The sequence below is a fragment of the Alosa sapidissima genome, chromosome 15, assembly GCF_018492685.1.
Source record: "Alosa sapidissima isolate fAloSap1 chromosome 15, fAloSap1.pri, whole genome shotgun sequence".
NCBI lineage: Eukaryota > Metazoa > Chordata > Actinopteri > Clupeiformes > Clupeidae > Alosa > Alosa sapidissima.
The window spans coordinates 26264940-26282785 of record NC_055971.1 but is presented as its reverse complement, the minus strand read 5'-3'; the positions used below and the strand labels follow the sequence as shown (position 1 = coordinate 26282785).

At 44.0% G+C, this 17846-nt stretch overlaps 2 protein-coding genes across 2 annotated transcripts in view; one reads left to right on the top strand and one right to left on the bottom strand.

The window, feature by feature from the left end:
• rab4b (RAB4B, member RAS oncogene family) overlaps positions 1 to 1923 on the bottom strand; it is a 10529-nt gene extending 8606 nt beyond the window's left edge. The window contains exon 1 of the mRNA XM_042063108.1: positions 1867 to 1923. Within this exon, the coding sequence (XP_041919042.1) occupies positions 1867 to 1923 (57 nt within the window). The remainder of the gene's footprint in view (positions 1 to 1866) is intronic.
• Positions 1 to 2392, top strand: part of ap2s1 (adaptor related protein complex 2 subunit sigma 1) — a 21726-nt gene extending 19334 nt beyond the window's left edge. The window contains exon 7 of the transcript XR_006022810.1: positions 2372 to 2392. The gene's annotated coding sequence lies outside the window, so the exon portion shown is untranslated. The remainder of the gene's footprint in view (positions 1 to 2371) is intronic.
• The last annotated feature ends 15454 nt before the right edge of the window (positions 2393 to 17846 follow it).

Below are 17846 nucleotides of genomic sequence, written 5' to 3'. Positions count from 1 at the left end.
ATGGTTTGCTGGCCAGTGGATAATGAGAAGTCCTGGCACTCTGAGGCCAAGGCTTGTGATTGGACAGAGTAGCCCGGTGGCACGGACACACAGCATGACTGACAGAACCACTGGCCAATCAACAGGGAGGGGAGTTGGGGGAAAAAAGGCTGCCATTCTCAGGCTTGGTTCCAACTTAAACACTCCACTGTGGTTGCCATGCTCCGAAACTATGCGGTCAAGTACCATTGCCAAACCTCGAGAGATGAGCCTGGCATGGTGGCATGGCACACAATCTGCTCCGTCAGTTGGCAACCCTGGCAGGGCGTTGGAGCATGGCGGCCCTGAGTGTCAGGTGTAGCATTGGAGGCCTAAGGCTGGAGGCTGCTTCTAGAGGCACTGGTGTTAGCGCCGAGGTATTTACATCTCCAAACACACACTCCTGTTTGACATTCACTAACACAAACAGACGCACGTACGCATGACCCTGTTTGACATTAAAAAACACACACACACACACACACACACACCAAGAGACAAAGGCAGAGGGCAAGTCATGCAGGACTCAAGGGCCTTTCTAGTGCTTTCTGTGGACGGACAGATCGGCTGATAGCGTTAAGGCCACAAACATAAAGGCGTAACAGTAGAGGCCTAAGGGCGGGCACACACACACACACACACACACACACACACACACACACACACACACAGACACAGACACACACACAGAGGGCAAAGTCATACTGGACTGGAGCTGCTGCCATTGGTGCTGTTAGCTATTAGCTGAAGGACCGGACGGCAGAGGAACTTGTATCTTTAACAACAACTACAGGAACACCGAGCAGAGCCCAATACCCAATAGTGATGATACATGGGCCAACTTTCTGAGCAATGTTGCTGCGCAACTACAAAACTGGTTCCATGTGTTTTGATTGGATGGTCATGATAATTTGCCAACTGATTGTTTTCCAGAAAAGGAAAGTTAGCCAGTATCAATGGAAATGCACTAGAACAATACTGCCCCACATTATTATATATAAGATTGCCCCACATTCCCACGATATTGCTAAAAACTTTTCCTGGTGCATTAGCTTCCTCTTGTGGAATGGGTATGCAAACATGTGAACAGCAGAGTCAGGACTTAACTCGTAGGTGCAGGATTATTAAGATCAGCCCTAGTGATCAACCCAGGAAGTCACACAAACCATCATCATCACTTCCTCGTCCGTGAGAGAACACGAGCGCACAGACACACAAACACACACACACACACACACACACGCACACACAGACGTTAACCACAGGCTCTGGGGTCTCACAAAGATCCACACAGCGATCAGGCTACAGACTGTACCCAGGCAGTTTACCATGCAAATAGAGGCCAACAGTAATGGTGTTGACATAGGCCTAACTGACGATCACACTGATGAGTGTAGGCTGGTGGTTTACAAGGACAGGAGTATGGACAGGCAGCTGGGGCATGGTGTGGACATTAAACACTGCTAACACTGATACACATAAAATTACAGTCACATTAGTGTGTGTGTGTGTGTGATTAGAATGCACAGTAACTGATCTTCCAAAACCTAACCGCTGTGCCCTATATTGCAAATGTTCCGAAAGTCACGCACACGTACCCAACCGACCAAACCACAACGATGACAGAACACCGTGTGCACAACAAAACTGCACAGAAAGTTGTCAGCATGAGAAGCCAACCTCCAGCCTGCCCTCTCCCCTCTACTCACTCTCCCTCCCTCCCCGCAGCACCATTTCCTGTGTGCCTCTGCAGTCAGACAGGGACAGAAGTGGAGCATCCTCAGAGACAGTCGGCCGTCGTCGCCGTCGTCGTCGTCATCATAATTAGCCCGTTAGCGCTGAGCTCACCCTCGCACCCACCCAGGCTGTCTGCTCTGGCTCTGGCTCTGCGCTGCTCTGTCCCATTTAGCACTTCTTGCTCACCGGGGCAGGGCTCAGACACGGCTCACTCTGACATTAGCCTACGCCACGCGGGAACGATTCCAGGCAAGCTAAAAACAGCTCAGGTAGAGATGACAGCGTAACGTTGCATCAACAAATACAGCGTGCACACACACACACACACCCCTGTAGGCCTGTGATTGTTCCTGTGTGTGTGAGTACAGACCACCATCCCACAGGTGTGTGTGTGTTTGTGTGTGTGTGTGTGTGTGTGTGTGTGTGTGTGTGTGTGTGTGTGTGTTAGCAACAAGCAAAAACCCATCAGGGGATTCCCCTTGTTCAAACTCTGCTCGGAGAAACTGGAGCTGCTGTCATCGTCTCTCTTTGCCGCCTACATACTGCTAATTACAAACACCAGAACAGACAGAGCAGAGAGAGCAAGAGAGAGAGAGAGAGAGAGAGAGAGAGAGAGAGGAGAGAGAGAGAGAGAGAGAGGAGAGAGAGAGAGAGAGAGGAGAGAGAGGAGAGAGAGAGAGAGAGAGGAGAGAGGAGAGAGAGAGAGAGAGAGAGAGAGAGAGAGAGAGAGAGAGAGAGAGAGGGGGCAGGATCAAGGCAGCAAGAAAACAGAAAAAAGGAGAGAGGAAGTGGTGGAAAAAAGGTAACAGAGAGAGAGAGATCAAAGTCAATAAGAGTCTGATAAAACAAACCCTGGAGAAACCGAGAGAAAACAGACAAGGAAGGAAAGATAGAAACTGAGGGAGGGAGAGAGAGAAGGGCAGAGAAAGAGTGAACGAAACATAGATAACTTATCAATCCAACCCGCAGGCTTAAGACAACTGACTCCATCCTCTTGTACAGGCAGTCAACATACAAAAATAGTAAGTGGTGTGCGTGTAAGCATGCATGTGTGTGTACTGTATGTGTCTGTGTGTGTGTGCCTGTGTCTGTGTGTCTTTGTGTGTGTTTGTGTGTGTGTCTCTCCACACTTGCTCGTCCAGTAATACACGTCATTGCATTTTGTAAACAAGCCACTTACAGCAGATACACACCATGCAGCAAATCAAAAGCACTAAAAGCATCTCTCCTGATAGCAGCCAGCTCCACACTGGATGGCCCAGGGCCAGAGGACAGCTGGATCACTTCAAGGCCCACTAGCTGCCTGCGCTGCACAGCATGTCTGTTCGCAGAAGAGCCGCACTGGACACTGCTTCACATGCCAACCAGACTCACAGACACACAGACAAATGGACCCTCCTTGTGTTAATGAATGTGACGGCTAAAATTGAATGGGTTCTGATTAGCTTTTTATCATTCTCAAAATCGCTCTGAAAGTGATCCCCAATGATGTCGTTCTTCATGTTGTTATCGTTATAGTTTATGTGTGAACGTCGTCATTCATATTAATGAGAACGATATTTGTTTATAGGTATCGTTCTTGGTGTGAATGACCCTTAAGACTGTGTCCAGAGTAGACCGAAGACAACACATGCAATAGGTGTTAGAACTGAATGTAATGGAATAGAACTGAATGGAATGGAATACAATGGAATGGAGTAGAGAAATGGAATTGTAGAATGAAATAAAATATAATACTATTACAGGAGAGGGTGGACATGGGGTAAGATCAGGCCCAGAATAGACTGGAGAGACACCCCTTGCGATCGGTGTTTAAATAGAACAGAACAGAATATAGAACTTCTATACTGTTCACAGGTTCAGCAGTGGCGTCGTATGCATGCATGGGTGGAGAGTAGACTGAGGGCAGCCTGGTCCTGGGCTGCATGTATGAGGTCAGAGCTGGACCTCCTGGGTCCATGACCCTGGGCTCACCTCCATACAAGGGCTGGAGTCTAGCCATCCTCCAGCCTGGACCCCAGCCACGGCTCCCCCACTCGCTCTCAGCAGTCAGGTGGCTGGTACAGTGAGTGTGTGAGGGAGAATGTGAGAGAATGTGTGTGTGTATGTGTGTGTCAGAAAGAGGGTGAGTGTGTGTGTGTGTGTGTGTGTGTCTGTTACTATTACTTTCTGTGTCTTGTTCTCAGATCTAACAGTCAGGAAGCTAGTGTGTGTGTGCGCGCATATGTGTGTGTGTTTCTCTTGGAAACATTAGGCCTCCGTGGGTGCTAATGTTCCGTGAGGGGTCACACTACGTTCTTCTTGGCTGCTCTGGGCCATGCCCCTCTGCGTCGCCCAGGCAGATAGATAGAGAGAGGGAGAGGGAGAGGGAGAGGGAGAGGGAGAGAGAGAGAGAGAGAGAGAGAGAGAGAGAGAGAGAGAGACAGACAGAAGAGAGACTTGCCAAAACACAATGCTAACAGAGGGAAATCAATGAGAACTCGTGCACTACTGACTGGCACAGATCCAGCAATGCATTAGCTTCATACTACACACTTCAGGTAGAGTTACCCGCCTTCAGACATGAGAGAGAGAGAGAGAGAGAGAAACCCAAGAAGAAATGGGAAGGAGGGAGGCAGAGAGAGGGATAGAGAGAGGGAGAAAGGGAAGTCTAGCTGAAGGCAGGGAGAGAGATGGAGGGAGAGTTGTTATGGGGGGGAGAACATGGGAGAAAGACAGATCCAGTACGTGGAAGGAGAGATGGGGTTGGACATATGGTGAAGAGAATGAGAGCTGGTGTGATGTGATGAAAGGGAGTTGGGACAGGATGGAGACCAGAGAGGAGGCAGGGGGAGTGTGTGTGTGTGTGTGTGACACAGAGAGAGGAGGGGAGCGGGTGTAAGATGGCTGGCTGTAACATGAGAAGGGGTTCACAGCTCACATCACTCCCCTACCTTCACAAGCCAACAGGCATCCAGACAAAGATGGAGCATGCAGGTTGAGTTCCTGTCTTCTCTTTAAACTGTGTTATTTTCCTGCAAAAATTCTGCTCAACACAGGCAGATGAAAGTAGGCCTACACCTCATGTTCTCCATAAGGCTACACCTGGTCTATGACAGATGAGACGAGTCGCATGGCATGTTAAGACATAATATTCAACAGAACAAATGTCACGTCAAATAAACCAATCCCAGAAACACAAAAAGCACACTGAACACCGTTTAAGTAATTATCATGAGCCTACTTCTTAAACACTAGTACATGTAAGTCATTCCACCGATTTCCCAATGCCTAGTTCAAACAACTATAACTTGAGACAGATCGGATTACAGAGTTCGACAAATCCTAATCGGTTTCCATACATCCATGTCAAAATGTTGCACAGATACACATGATTTTTGAAAAAGACAACCTACATTGGAATAACTTGCCATATCACACCATAGCAAATTACGGAGTACAGTTAGAAGTGACAGCTGTTAGGAAGACATTGGCTGGAACTGAAGTAAAGTACCATTCTTCAACTTCATGACGGGCATAGATGGATTATGTTGGAACTGTGCTTTGAATCAATGTATGTATACGGCTGAATGATGGCGACACTAAATCATACAGCTGAAGTTCACCCGTCAAATACTAGCTAGCCATAACTAGCTCAGCTAAAGCTGAAAAGACCTGGCAAACCATCAACCACTTCCTATCTATAGTAGGTGCATGTTAGCAAGTTAGCTAGCGATAGATTCCGGGGCTTTTCAACTATGTCCATACACGTTTTAACGTCTCTAGAACTATACTTAATTAACAAGGAAAACACAGTTGGTGTGGGAAGATGACAATGAAAAGCACTTCCAAAAATAGCATGTGCAAACACAACATCCTGTCCAAGGATGCATAACCAACAAGCGGTTGGTTGACATTCAATAGATGGCTAACGTTAGCAAACGTTAACGTTATATGGTTGGAGAAGATATCATAGCTAACATTTGAGTTACCGTATGTCTCTGACATGTCGGCGCCGCTGCTGAAACGACTTGGACTCCAACTGTTTGAAAGAGATGTCTCCAGATAACTCGGGTTTCAGCTAACGATCCCCGTGTGCTGATTAAATAACAACTGTAGCTACCTGCTTGCAGACGTAAGTAACCAACCAGCTAAGTAAGCTATCCACCACTACCGCAGCAAACCACACAGCATCAGCACCTTGTTCCTGTTTACTGAATATCAAAATAAAAGTTTTATGACGGACCGCTATAAATTACACTCAGGTTGCGCCTTATAGCTACATTTTTACAACACAAATCAGAGCCTGACATATGACCAACGTGAAGAGCAATGTAGCTAATGTCATATCCATGAGGTAGGCCTAAATTATTATTATTATTAATCACACCTAATTCAGCAAACACAGCAGGCTTACTAGGCTACCTGTAGCCTAGGTCTATCATATGATAATTCCACGCAAAACTGTCACATCCATAACCCCAACACAATGCCATGGTTTTTAGTTGGCATTATGGATGTGACAGTTCTGCGTGCAGATGCCCCATAGCATTGCACAGTAAAAATCCCTCTGTGAGTTCATCCCATCTCTCTATTTGTCCATCCTCCTCCATTCCTTCCTTCCTTCCTTCCATCCTTCTATCCTCCTGTCCTAACCCCACCTTCTGATTAATTTTGTGAAATAAACGAGGAAGGAATGTAAGGAGGATGAAGGAATCAAGGAGAGACAGATTATGAGAAATGAGATATCCTGCTCACTGCACATCACTTTACAGTAAGAGACGTTACTGTAATTGGGTCATTCTTCAATTAGGGGAACTTTCTTTTATGTCCCCAGGTTATAAATTCATGTTAGAAATACTATATTACAAAATAAATAGTTTAGTTATTTCAAATAATGTTTATTGCACCACCAAAAAAGTAATACACTAAAATATTTATGATTTATATTTTTAAAACTGTTTTTAACACCAATATTTGGCTACTTAGGCCTTGTCCCCAACCCAGACTTTCAAACTTTTCTGCTCTTAAAATGTGATTAAATGTTATCATTTCATAAAAAAATCACAACATATGTTTAAATATTAACTTAAAAATGCATTTTATGCATTATTTTGGTTCACATCTATACAGTTTCTGAATATTTTTAACAATTTAGTATTGTCCCCCAACAATACCGTCATTACCGCGACAGTCTATGATTACTACTAGGATTTTTTTAGGATAAGACTTGTTTGTGCTGTAACCATGGAAATGAATAGTGACAGGGAAGCACATGTCAGCCATGAGTGATATCTAAGTATAAGTATAAGTATAAGTATATATACTCTTTTGATCCAGTGAGGGAAATTTGGTCTCTGCTTTTAACCCAATCCGTGAATTAGTGAAACACAGCACACAGTGAGGTGAAGCACACACTAATCCCGGCGCAGTGAGCTGCCTGCAACCACAGCGGTGCTCGGGGAGCAGTGAGGGGTTAGGTGCCTTGCTCAAGGGCACTTCAGCCGTGCCTACTGGTCGGGGTTCGAACCGGCAATCCTCCAGTTACAGGTCCGAAGTGCTAACCAGTGGGCCACAGCTGCCTCTCAATCTGATGTCTGAAAAAGTAAGTAATTTAATCATGTGTTCCTTCTGATCATGGAGTAGACTTATTCAGAGTCATTACCATAAATGCTGTTGCAGTAATATTTTTATGAAAAAAATGAAATATTCACATTATTTATGTGTATTTAAAGTTCATGTTGTACTAGCTGATGAATGATGTTAGCAAATCCATGACCTAGCATCTTTTTTCCTGAAATAAGATGAAAACTGTCATTACCGCAACAGTCATTACCAACACAAAACTTGTTGTGATGGTGATGGCGGTAATGACAGGTGATGGCGGTAATGACAAGTTTTCTGTTTCACCATCTATATTTTATCATCTGTTTAGAAATTAAGCTAAAGAAGCCTAATGGTGTGATGTTGCAATGAAACTCAAGTGAGGTACCTTACTTCCTAAAACTAATTTACCCAATTTTTTTCAACCAGCATGACTCCCAAGACATTAGCAGAAAGGTCTAGAGAATACAGGGGGAAAGTATAGGAAGACCTCTTTTTTCTGTCAGTCAAGGAACAATAATAAATGCTAGGCCTACAAATATTTTATGCAAATATCTAACCTTATACTGACTTAACCTTAACTTTTACAGATGTCCACTCTAGCACACATTTAACATTGGAAGTATACCTAAGAATTGTCAATGACCAGTTGCCATGAAACATTTATTTGTATCTTCCTAGGGATGCAGATTAAACAACAAAAATAAAAAAAAACCATAAATAATCCATATTTCAAGGAGGTTTCATTTTAGGCCTGAAATATGCTTTGTTAAACCATGCCATCTTTTTCCTACCGGTAATAATCTCAATATAGTTATGGTCTGTATTTTCATATTTTCTGCTGTTTTATGCCATTGTTTCATGTGATTTTTTAGAGGTTTCTGGTTTAGTTTAGTCCCTATTTTTGTCTATTCAAACATTCCCATTTTTTCATTGCTTGTCATTACCAAAACACTATGTCATTACCAAAACAGCATGTCATTACCGCCACGTTACTTAATTTACAGTAAAAATACTTTAAAAATAGCTTTATCGTCAATATTGAGCTGCTACATGAAAAGCTTAATGAAATACTTATCCACATATTCAAAGAAAAAATATCTAAAACTACTTTTCCAGAAATTAAACAAAAGTGTACTTTGTTGAACACAGAAAATCACATTTTGATGGTAAGAATATCAAAATATATGTAATTTGCTGAATGTGAACATTTTGAATTTATACTTATTGTTGATGGTTAACAATGTTTACAACATGAATGAGTTTAAATTATCTCCTTGTTAGATCATTTTATTTAATTTTCAAGTTTTTGATGTTGTGATGGGAATGACATTTTGTAATGCCAGTTGGCAAATAAATATAAATTATTTTAAATATATTTAAACTCGGTTGTGGCCAGCATTATACCTTTATATTAAAGTATGTAAGCATTGTTTTGGCATAATTTAAACCACATTTTTCCTGATTTTATAATTTAAAATTTGAGATGGCAAAATTGCCCCCAATTGAAGAATCACCCAATTACTGATGATGCTTCGCTGCATCATATGTAGCGAAGCATCACCTCTTCAGCGAAGCATCACCTCTTGTGACTAGATGTACTGCAAAGCGGTATAAAATATGTCCACCGCTCAGTCCTGCACATTCTCTCCGCAAAAAAATAAATCACGCTTGTCAATTTGTCTCCATCCCCTACTCTTACAACTTTGGTGTTAGTAAATGAGTGTGTGCATGTGTGCGTTTGCTTATATGTGTGCTTTCCTATGAGTTTTCGCTTGTGAGTGTGTGTGGAGGGGTAATGGGGTGTGTGTGTGTCTGCTTGCCTGCATGTGTGTGTGTGCTTTATGTGTCTGGGCGTGTGTGTGTTTCTGTATGTTCGCTTGTGTGTGTGTGCGTGTTTGTTTGTGTCTTTTATGTTTGTGTGTGTGTGTCTTTATGTGTGTGTGTTTATGCGTATGTGTGTTTCTGTGTGAGCGTGTGTGTATGTCTATGCTTGTGTGTTTGTTTGTGTGTGTGTGTGTGTGTGTGTGTGCGCGTTTGTGCGTGTGTGTGTGTGTGTGTGTGTGTGTGTGTGTGTGTGTGTGTTTATGTGTGTTTGTGTGTCTGCATGTGTGTGCATGGATCTTTATGTGTGTGTTTGTGTGTGCTCATGAATGTGTGTGTGTGTGTGTGCATGCGTAGTGTACAGTCAAATGTACACATATATTAATTTATTTGTTTGGTACCCCATGAACGGAATTCCACAAAACATGGCATGCATTCAGAGGGTGTCATCATCCTACACCTCCAAATTCGTGCAGTTTTGACCATGTCAGCCAGAGATACCTGCGATTACAACACCTCATTTTTGCTTTTTCATTTTTAACTCATTGAGTGCCAAAAACGTAATATTACGTTTTTCCTTCCCATGCGTTGAGTGCCAAAAACGTAATATTACGTTTTTAGCTTTTTTTTTTAATTACGAAACTAGACACTCTAACACACCTTATATGTGATTTTGGGAACTCTGTGATGAATGGAAATGAAATATATGACGATCGTGAAACTCATGAAAACGCACAATCTGGACATTTTATCTGGACATTTTATCATAACTCGGTTGCCGCTTTGGGTCGAATCAGTGACGCATGCACGTTAGGTCAAAACCAGACCATTTTCGTGGGTCTATCACTAGGTGGCAGTCTCGCCAGGTCTCGCTCAGAGCGGTATCGCTTATCACTTCCCGGAAAGTTCACACAAGTAAGTAACAGGCAACACTTCATATTTCATGAAAGACGTTATATCTCCATTTCTAGAAAAAAACAGCGATTTTGATGAAAACGAGCCACTGTTTAGCTTGGGATTTCTCAGGAACAGCGGCGTGTAGAAATACACGGTTTGCACCCACCGAGAGCTTAAAGTCTCACCTTTTAATCGAGCTATTGTATGTGTTCATAGCTATAACACAGAATATGCTGTGGCTGTACAAAAATCATCAACAATGGTCTAGATTGCTGGCACTCAGGACAAAGCTCCCGAAAACAGCTTGGCATTCAATGAGTTTACTAGGTGGGGCTATACATCAAATGAGTGGTTATGGGATGGGTTGACATGGCCCCTTGAGACCAACATACAAAAATCGGGTTCTCCTAGGCCCTACAGTTCTCGAGATATTCACAGAAAACTGTGTCCGTCCTACCCTCCTTTCGGGGGTCCAGTCCAGCGGGGGGTGAGGGGCGATGTAAAAAATAAACAAATATTTTTTTTTAAATCCGGAAAAAGAAAAACTCTGACTTCTCCCCACGGCAGTCATAATATAATTTGGTCATCCTAGGGACCTAGGCCCTACTGTTCTTGAGATATTCATAAAAAAAATGTGTCCGCCATCTACAGGCTGATTGTTGTACTGTCACTAAATGTACACATATATTCAACTGTGTCCGCCCTACCTTCCTTTCGGAGGGCCCGGTGCGGCAGGTGGGCGACGATTCAAAACAAAAATCGGTAGTTCCGTGTCATCCTTGTGGCCCACCAAGTTTCGTGCAGCCCGGTCTTTTAGTGTCCCGAGAAGTGTTGACACAAAATTGGACTGAAAAAAACTCTGACTAAACCTATAGCGGCGGTCATAATAAACAGACCATTGTTACACACAAATTGCAGAGAATATTAAGTTATACTAAAGCCTACAAATATCAGTGAACATGGAGTATTCCCACTTATTGACCCTGATAATGAGGTGATGTCTGACAGTTCTCGAGATAGGAATGAATTCTTATGACTGCCCTACCATCGCCTGTTGCTGTCCCCTTGCCCGGACTCCTGGCCTGCGCAGCCTAGTGACCCACTACTTGCCCTACGACAACTCCTAATCCCTATGGACAATTCATTCCCTACACTGGACTATTTGAACTTTCTGACACTAAATAGGATTCATGCATTATCATACTGTAACTACCTCTTTGTAACATACCTCAGGTGGCTTTAAACACCATGTTCTATTCTCTACACCTAACTAACCTTTCAAGGACCGAGCAGAGAGCCTCGCATGAAAATAGAGGTTTGGTTGAGATCCACCCTGCGTCTCTGGAACCTCATGCCATTTTTACGGTGAGACAATGGCTGTGTCTCAATATCCCTCCTGAATCCTCATATCAAGACTGATATCAAGTGATTGAGTTTGAGTAGGGCTCAAAATGATATTAACAGCAATGGAACAGAGATGTCATGTTACAGTAAATTGACAGCAGCAACTAGCCTATAGTCGTTTACTGCGGCACAATCTCAGTGTCCACACTCACAGTCTCACAGCTGTTGGGGTATGGTCTAGTCTCAGGGCTTAGAAATGTCCCACTGTCATACCGTAAAGTGCATGAGGGCTTGCTTGCATTTTTGGCCTTTTCCGTAAGTTGGTATTTCTGCAAAATTATGTGTGTGTGTGTGTGTGTGTGTGTGTGTGTGTGTGTGTGTGTGTATGTGTATGTGTGTGTGTGTGTGTGTGTGTGTGTGTGTGTGTGTGTTCTTTCAAAGAATATGGTATTTAATTGTAGTTTATAGGTTTGTCCAATTTTTGTCTTGTTGTTATTCTCCATTATTACATGTTATGTTTCGAGATTAAAATGAGATTGATAGGCCTATCATACTACTCATCAGAGGCATTCACAGGGATAGGGCTGTCATTCTTCACATGACCACAAGGTGGCAGTCAAGGATTGTATTGTTTGTTCCAAGAGCATTTCTCCTTGAGGAATGCTACACTGAGCTCCTAGATAGAGTAATATGGCAGAGTTTAGTTATGTATTGTACATTTTCAAATACCATGGTATGGGATGAATGGTTGGCATAGGGGATGTGGCATATAGGGATTTAGCTTTGTCATGGTTAAGTCTGTTCAGTGGGGTCCATACATTACTGTATGTCTTAGGTGTCCCTATTCTTTATCAGCAGGACAGTGTTTATTGGTACAAGGTGCAATAGACATCACTGTGTCCAAAGTCAGAAAGATAATGGGAAACAGCGCCTAATATAACCTTATAAAAGCATATAAACCCCCTCAAAATTCTTCCAATTTCCTTCCAGATCACATGGTCATGCAGTTTCTGGCATGTTGACAAGACTTTCACAACAAGTTAGTTACAGTAATTTAAAGAGCTGAGCAGGGTAGGATTTTCACGGCGGCCACGACGGCCATGGCCGTCGTAGCCCCTTGCGTTTGCCGTGACGCCCCTTTGAAAATCAGAGGTTTACAGGCCACGGTGGCCTTGGTGCCCCCCTCTTTCAATATTCTGCTTTGCGTCCTACTAATAGCGATATATGGCCTGTCAAAACAATCTTAGCATTCACAGCGCAAATTACGCAGTGGAGAAAGTTAGCGCAAGAAAGAAAGTGCGTCCAAATTCACCCATTCTTCTCAGTTGAACTACTTGCGAAGTAGCCTACTCATCACACAGACATCACAAGTATCACACGAAAGAGCTTTTTCTCAGCTTTTAAACGATGTCAGCCGCTAATTGCTGTGATGAACGGTTCGCGAGAAAAGTAAATAATATCATTCAATTTAATCATACATTCTACTGAAGGTTTTGCGTCCATCTCCCTACCCATTCATCTCGGCAGAATACTTCACGAACCCCTCGTTTAACACATGACAAACCATATATCAGAATAAACAGCAGACATTACCGAACACAAAGGTGTAAAGCAGTCCCCTGTACAGTTAGTCGTCCCAGAGTAATCCCGTTTTGAATGTGCAGTACATTTCAACATACATGGATGTCTCCAAATTTGGGCTTTAAGTTTTACACTGTGTTTAAATTGTTCCACATTATTTCATAACGGGCCAAATACAAAATAAATATTACAAATGTCGCCTAGATATCGGTAAATCAGTGGACAGCTGACTAAGAGTTTGTGAAAGTAGCCTTAATGATCACAAAATGCTAAGCATGCATCTAGGCTATTTGACTTTCTTAAAGCTGAGCTGTGCTTAAATTGTTCAATACATGATTTCATATATTCATTCAAATATCAAATAAATGTTAAATATAGCCTAGATATCTGTAAATATTAGATGATCAGATGATTTACAGTTATATGTAATGTCTCATGTTTCATGTTTTTGTAATGTTTCATACAGTGATGCAGGTCTACTGCAGTGAATAGGCTAAATACAACTTTGATCATTTTTATAGCCTACTACTGTATAGTTAACGTTGGCCTTAGTGCCCTGACATGTGGCCTTTGTGCCCTCCACCAAATATGCCCAACTGAAGGCCAAATGGCCTTGCCCCCAGAATGTTGAAATTCCAAGCCTGGAGCTGAGTCATACTAAGATGTCCTCTTATCTCAAAACCATCCAGTGCTGCGATAATTACCTTCATGTGGTATGGGAAAGAACTACCCCATTGTGTAAGTTCCGTTGCAAGATGAGAATGTGAGTCAAAGGGATATGTCAGAGCAGGGAAGTGAAGGACGTGCAGTAAAGTGAAGTTCCCATGAACTAGACTGAAGAAGTCGGAGTTGCTGTACACCATCAGTTTAACGTCTCCATATCAACAGCGCTCAGGACTCTGTTGAAGTGGAGAAATGTCTGTTTCTAGGGCAACCAGATACCCCAATACAAACACACTCACATACAAACACGCTCCACATGTCTTTTGGGCTCACAGGCAGGCACATACATACACACGCACGCACACACACACACACACACACACACACACATGCGCGCCCCCCCCCCCCCCCACACACACACTCCATCATCTCCTGCTGTGTGTTTGAGGGGCCTCCCTGTAGCGGAGCTGCGGTCTCTAACTACCGCGAGCGCGGCACGGCCCTGGGGCCTCACAGGTGATTAATTACAGAGCCTCCTGCCACCACTATCTCCCGGGTTTCCTCCTGAGCTTTGTTCTCAAACACCCCCGACTCACTCACTCAATCACACACCCACACACATGCCCATACAGATACAGATACACACACACACACATGTACACACACACACACACACACACATGCCCATACAGATACAGATACACACACACACACGCTCACATGTACACACACAAACACACACACTCACATGTACACACACACACACACACACACACACACACACACACACACACACACACACACACACACACACACACACAGAAAGACATAATAATATACCTGCATATGCATTGTTTGATACAGTGACAGACAGGAGATATACACACATGCACACAAACATTGTCTCTCACAGTCTCTCACAGACACAGTTACACAGATAGACAAACACACACAAACACACACACACACACACACACATAAACCCAGACATCCTTTGAGCCCCCTCTGTAAAAGGATCTTTTCTTAAGAGTTGGATGAAAGGCGGTGTGTGTGTGTGTGTGTGTGTGTGTGTGTGTGTGTGTGTGCTGCACTCTTTTGGCTTCGTGTGCGGTTCCAGATGTTTACCTGAGCATGTCTGCCCTCACCACCGCCAAGAGGGAGAGTGTGTGAGTGTATGATGTGTGTTTATGATGTGTATGTATGTGTGTGTGTGTGTATATCTCATCACTGCCAAGAGGAGGAGTGTGTGAGTGTATGATGCGTGTGTATGATGTGTGTGTACGTGTGTGTGTGTGTATATCTCATCACTGCCAAGAGGAGGAGGAGGGAGCAGCAGGATGGGAGATGAAGATGCTGGTGCTCTCGCCATGGATCATTGCCACCCCACAGCATGCGTGTGTGTGTGTGTGTGTGTGTGTGTGTGTGTGTGTGTGTGTGTGTGTGTGTGTGTGTGTGTGTGTGTGTGTGTGTGTGTATGTCACCCCTGTATAGAGGAAGAGGAAATTGCTGTGGTTGTTAGGCCCTCACCATGGATCACTGACCCATATGGTTGTGGTGGTAAAGGTGGAAATATTGGCTCTCACTACACTACCACACTACTACTGTTTGAGAGTGTGTGTGTGTGTGGGAGTGTGTGTGTGTGAGAGAGAGAGTGTCTGTGTGTGTCTGAGTGTGTGTGTGTGTGTGTGTGTCTGAGAGAGAGATACTCTCTCTCTCTCTGTACGTGTATAAGGGTGTGTGTGTGTGTGTGTGTGTGTGTGTGTGTGTGTGTGTGTGTGTTTGTCAGTGGGGTGGTGGTGTATCCTTCACCACGGATCACTGGTGTTGTTTTCACTCCTCCATCCCTCATCTCCCTCTGGAGGAACCACGAGCCACCACCCCACACCGCCCCACACCGCCACCCCACACCACCCCACACCGCCCCACACCACCCCACACCGCCACCTCACACCACCCCATACCGCCCCACACCACCCCACACCGCCACCCCACACCGCCACCCCACACCACCCCATACCGCCCCACACCACCCCATACCACCCCACACCACCCCATGCTTTTGACCTTCAACAATCTGGGCCAGAGGATACTGGGGCAATGAGAGAACTTTCCTCATGTGTGTGTGTTTGTGTGTGTGTGTGTGTGTGTGTGTGTATATGTGTGTGTATGTGAAAACTTGGAGGTGTTTGTGTGTGTGTGTGTGTGTGTGTGTGTGTGCATGTGAGTGTGTGTGTGCATGTGTATGTATGAATGTGTGCGTGTGTGTGAGAGTGCATTTGTGAAAGGACATGTCAGGACACAGGTAGGGTGGAGGGAACAGGGGAGGTAGCCTGGATGACGAGAGGAAAATTAAGACTGATAGATAGTCTCCTCCTCAAAGGTGGCCACCTGATATTTGAGAACACAGGGGGGCCTCTGTGTATGTGTGTGTGTGTGTGTGTGCATGTGTGTGTGTGGGTGTTGGGTGGGTGGAATCACCCCACCCGAGACAATCACAAGGTAACCGTGGAACCAAGACAATGAGTCACGTTCCATCCAGGCAGCTACTTGGCATGTGTCAGAATGAGGCAATCTCTCCCCATTCTATTCCAGAACTCCGCAGAGAACATGAGCGCATTCCAGATCGCCCGCAGTAACACGCACGTTGAGTGCCTCTTCTCTCAGATACCAGCAGCCACTGAGGATTGACGGACATTTTTATTTAGAAGTCATCAAAGTGGCCCAGACGGGGACCATCATGGATAATGAAGCTGGAAATACATTAGAACCCAGACTGTCAACAAAACATGGATAGAAATAACACAACGTTGGCGTGCAGAAGCAGGTATCTCTCAAGGACATTTATTTGGAGGAGTGAGGATTGTGGGGTGGCTACTGCAACCACCAGCCACAAAACGATTTTCAGACGACAGTAGACGGTTGGCAAAAAATACATTTGCGCAATGTAGCTCTTAATGAACTAACCACTAACCACAGTACACAAATAGTAATACACCTAATAAAAAAATAGACACCATAGTGTCAACAACAGTCTGAGGATAAATATGAATAACACAACAACACCCCACAGACTCACACAGTATCACTGGGTCAGTCCATATCAGACCTTTGTGGTCAGTCAGACCTTTGTGGTCAGTCCATATCAGACCTTTGTAATCACTTCACAATTAGTTAACTCTTTACATTTCTATGAATGATGTTTATGCATGTGAGATATATGTGTGTTTGTTGTGTTATTGTTGTCTAATGGATATGGGATGTGATGTGGTGTGCCTGCTGCCAGAGTTTTTTCCCCCTTCTGTGTTTGCTGGTCTGGTCAGGGCACAAAAGCCGCTTTCTGGCCCTTGTCTGACTTAGCCAGTAGCCATGTATCTGCACAAGAGCTCTACCTCAGGCCAAGGCATGTATACAGAGAGAAGACAATGAAAGGAAGAATCAGGCTTTTAAGACGGAGGAAGAAGAAAGAGAGGCCACCACTTGAGCGCTGAAGAGTGTGTGTGTGTGTGTGTGTGTGTGTGTGTGTGTGTGTGTGCCCCGGAGAGCTGCCACTGGATGAAAAGCATTCTGGGATGTGTTTGTGACAGCAGCGAGGGAGGATGAAACGGCTAACTGACGAATGAAACGCGGTCATACCCGATTCTTTTCTCTTCTCTTCTTTTCCTTCTCTGATCCTCTCTGCAGGTTCTTCCCTTGAGGGAGAGCTGTGAGAAGACTGGGCAAGTGCGTAGCCCAGATAGTCTCGTCCCAACACTACAGTACACTAGCCTGACATATTCACAGCCATGGCACTTGTGTAAATATTTTGTTATTTTTATTTATATTTATTTATTTTTTGTTCTTAGTCAGATGCTCATTTACTGGAATGAAAGGTTGCTGGAGTCAGAATCGTGCTATATACAGATGATTACAGTTATGTCCACATTCGCGTGCCTCTATGTCATTCTATTTACACACAGATATTATTCAACAGATATTATTGGTGCACACTTGAAACCGAATCTCTGAGGAGTCAGTAGACTCGTGTGTGTGTGTGAGTCAGTAGACTCGAGAGGAGACACACGTAGGCAGACGGTAGGACTGTAAATCTCATGACTCTATGCACAAACTGAGAGGACTATCTAGAACATGAGAGTCATTTCTAAATAGGGGGATACAGTGAATCTATGTATATATAGGCCAATATACCAATGTGCCAATGT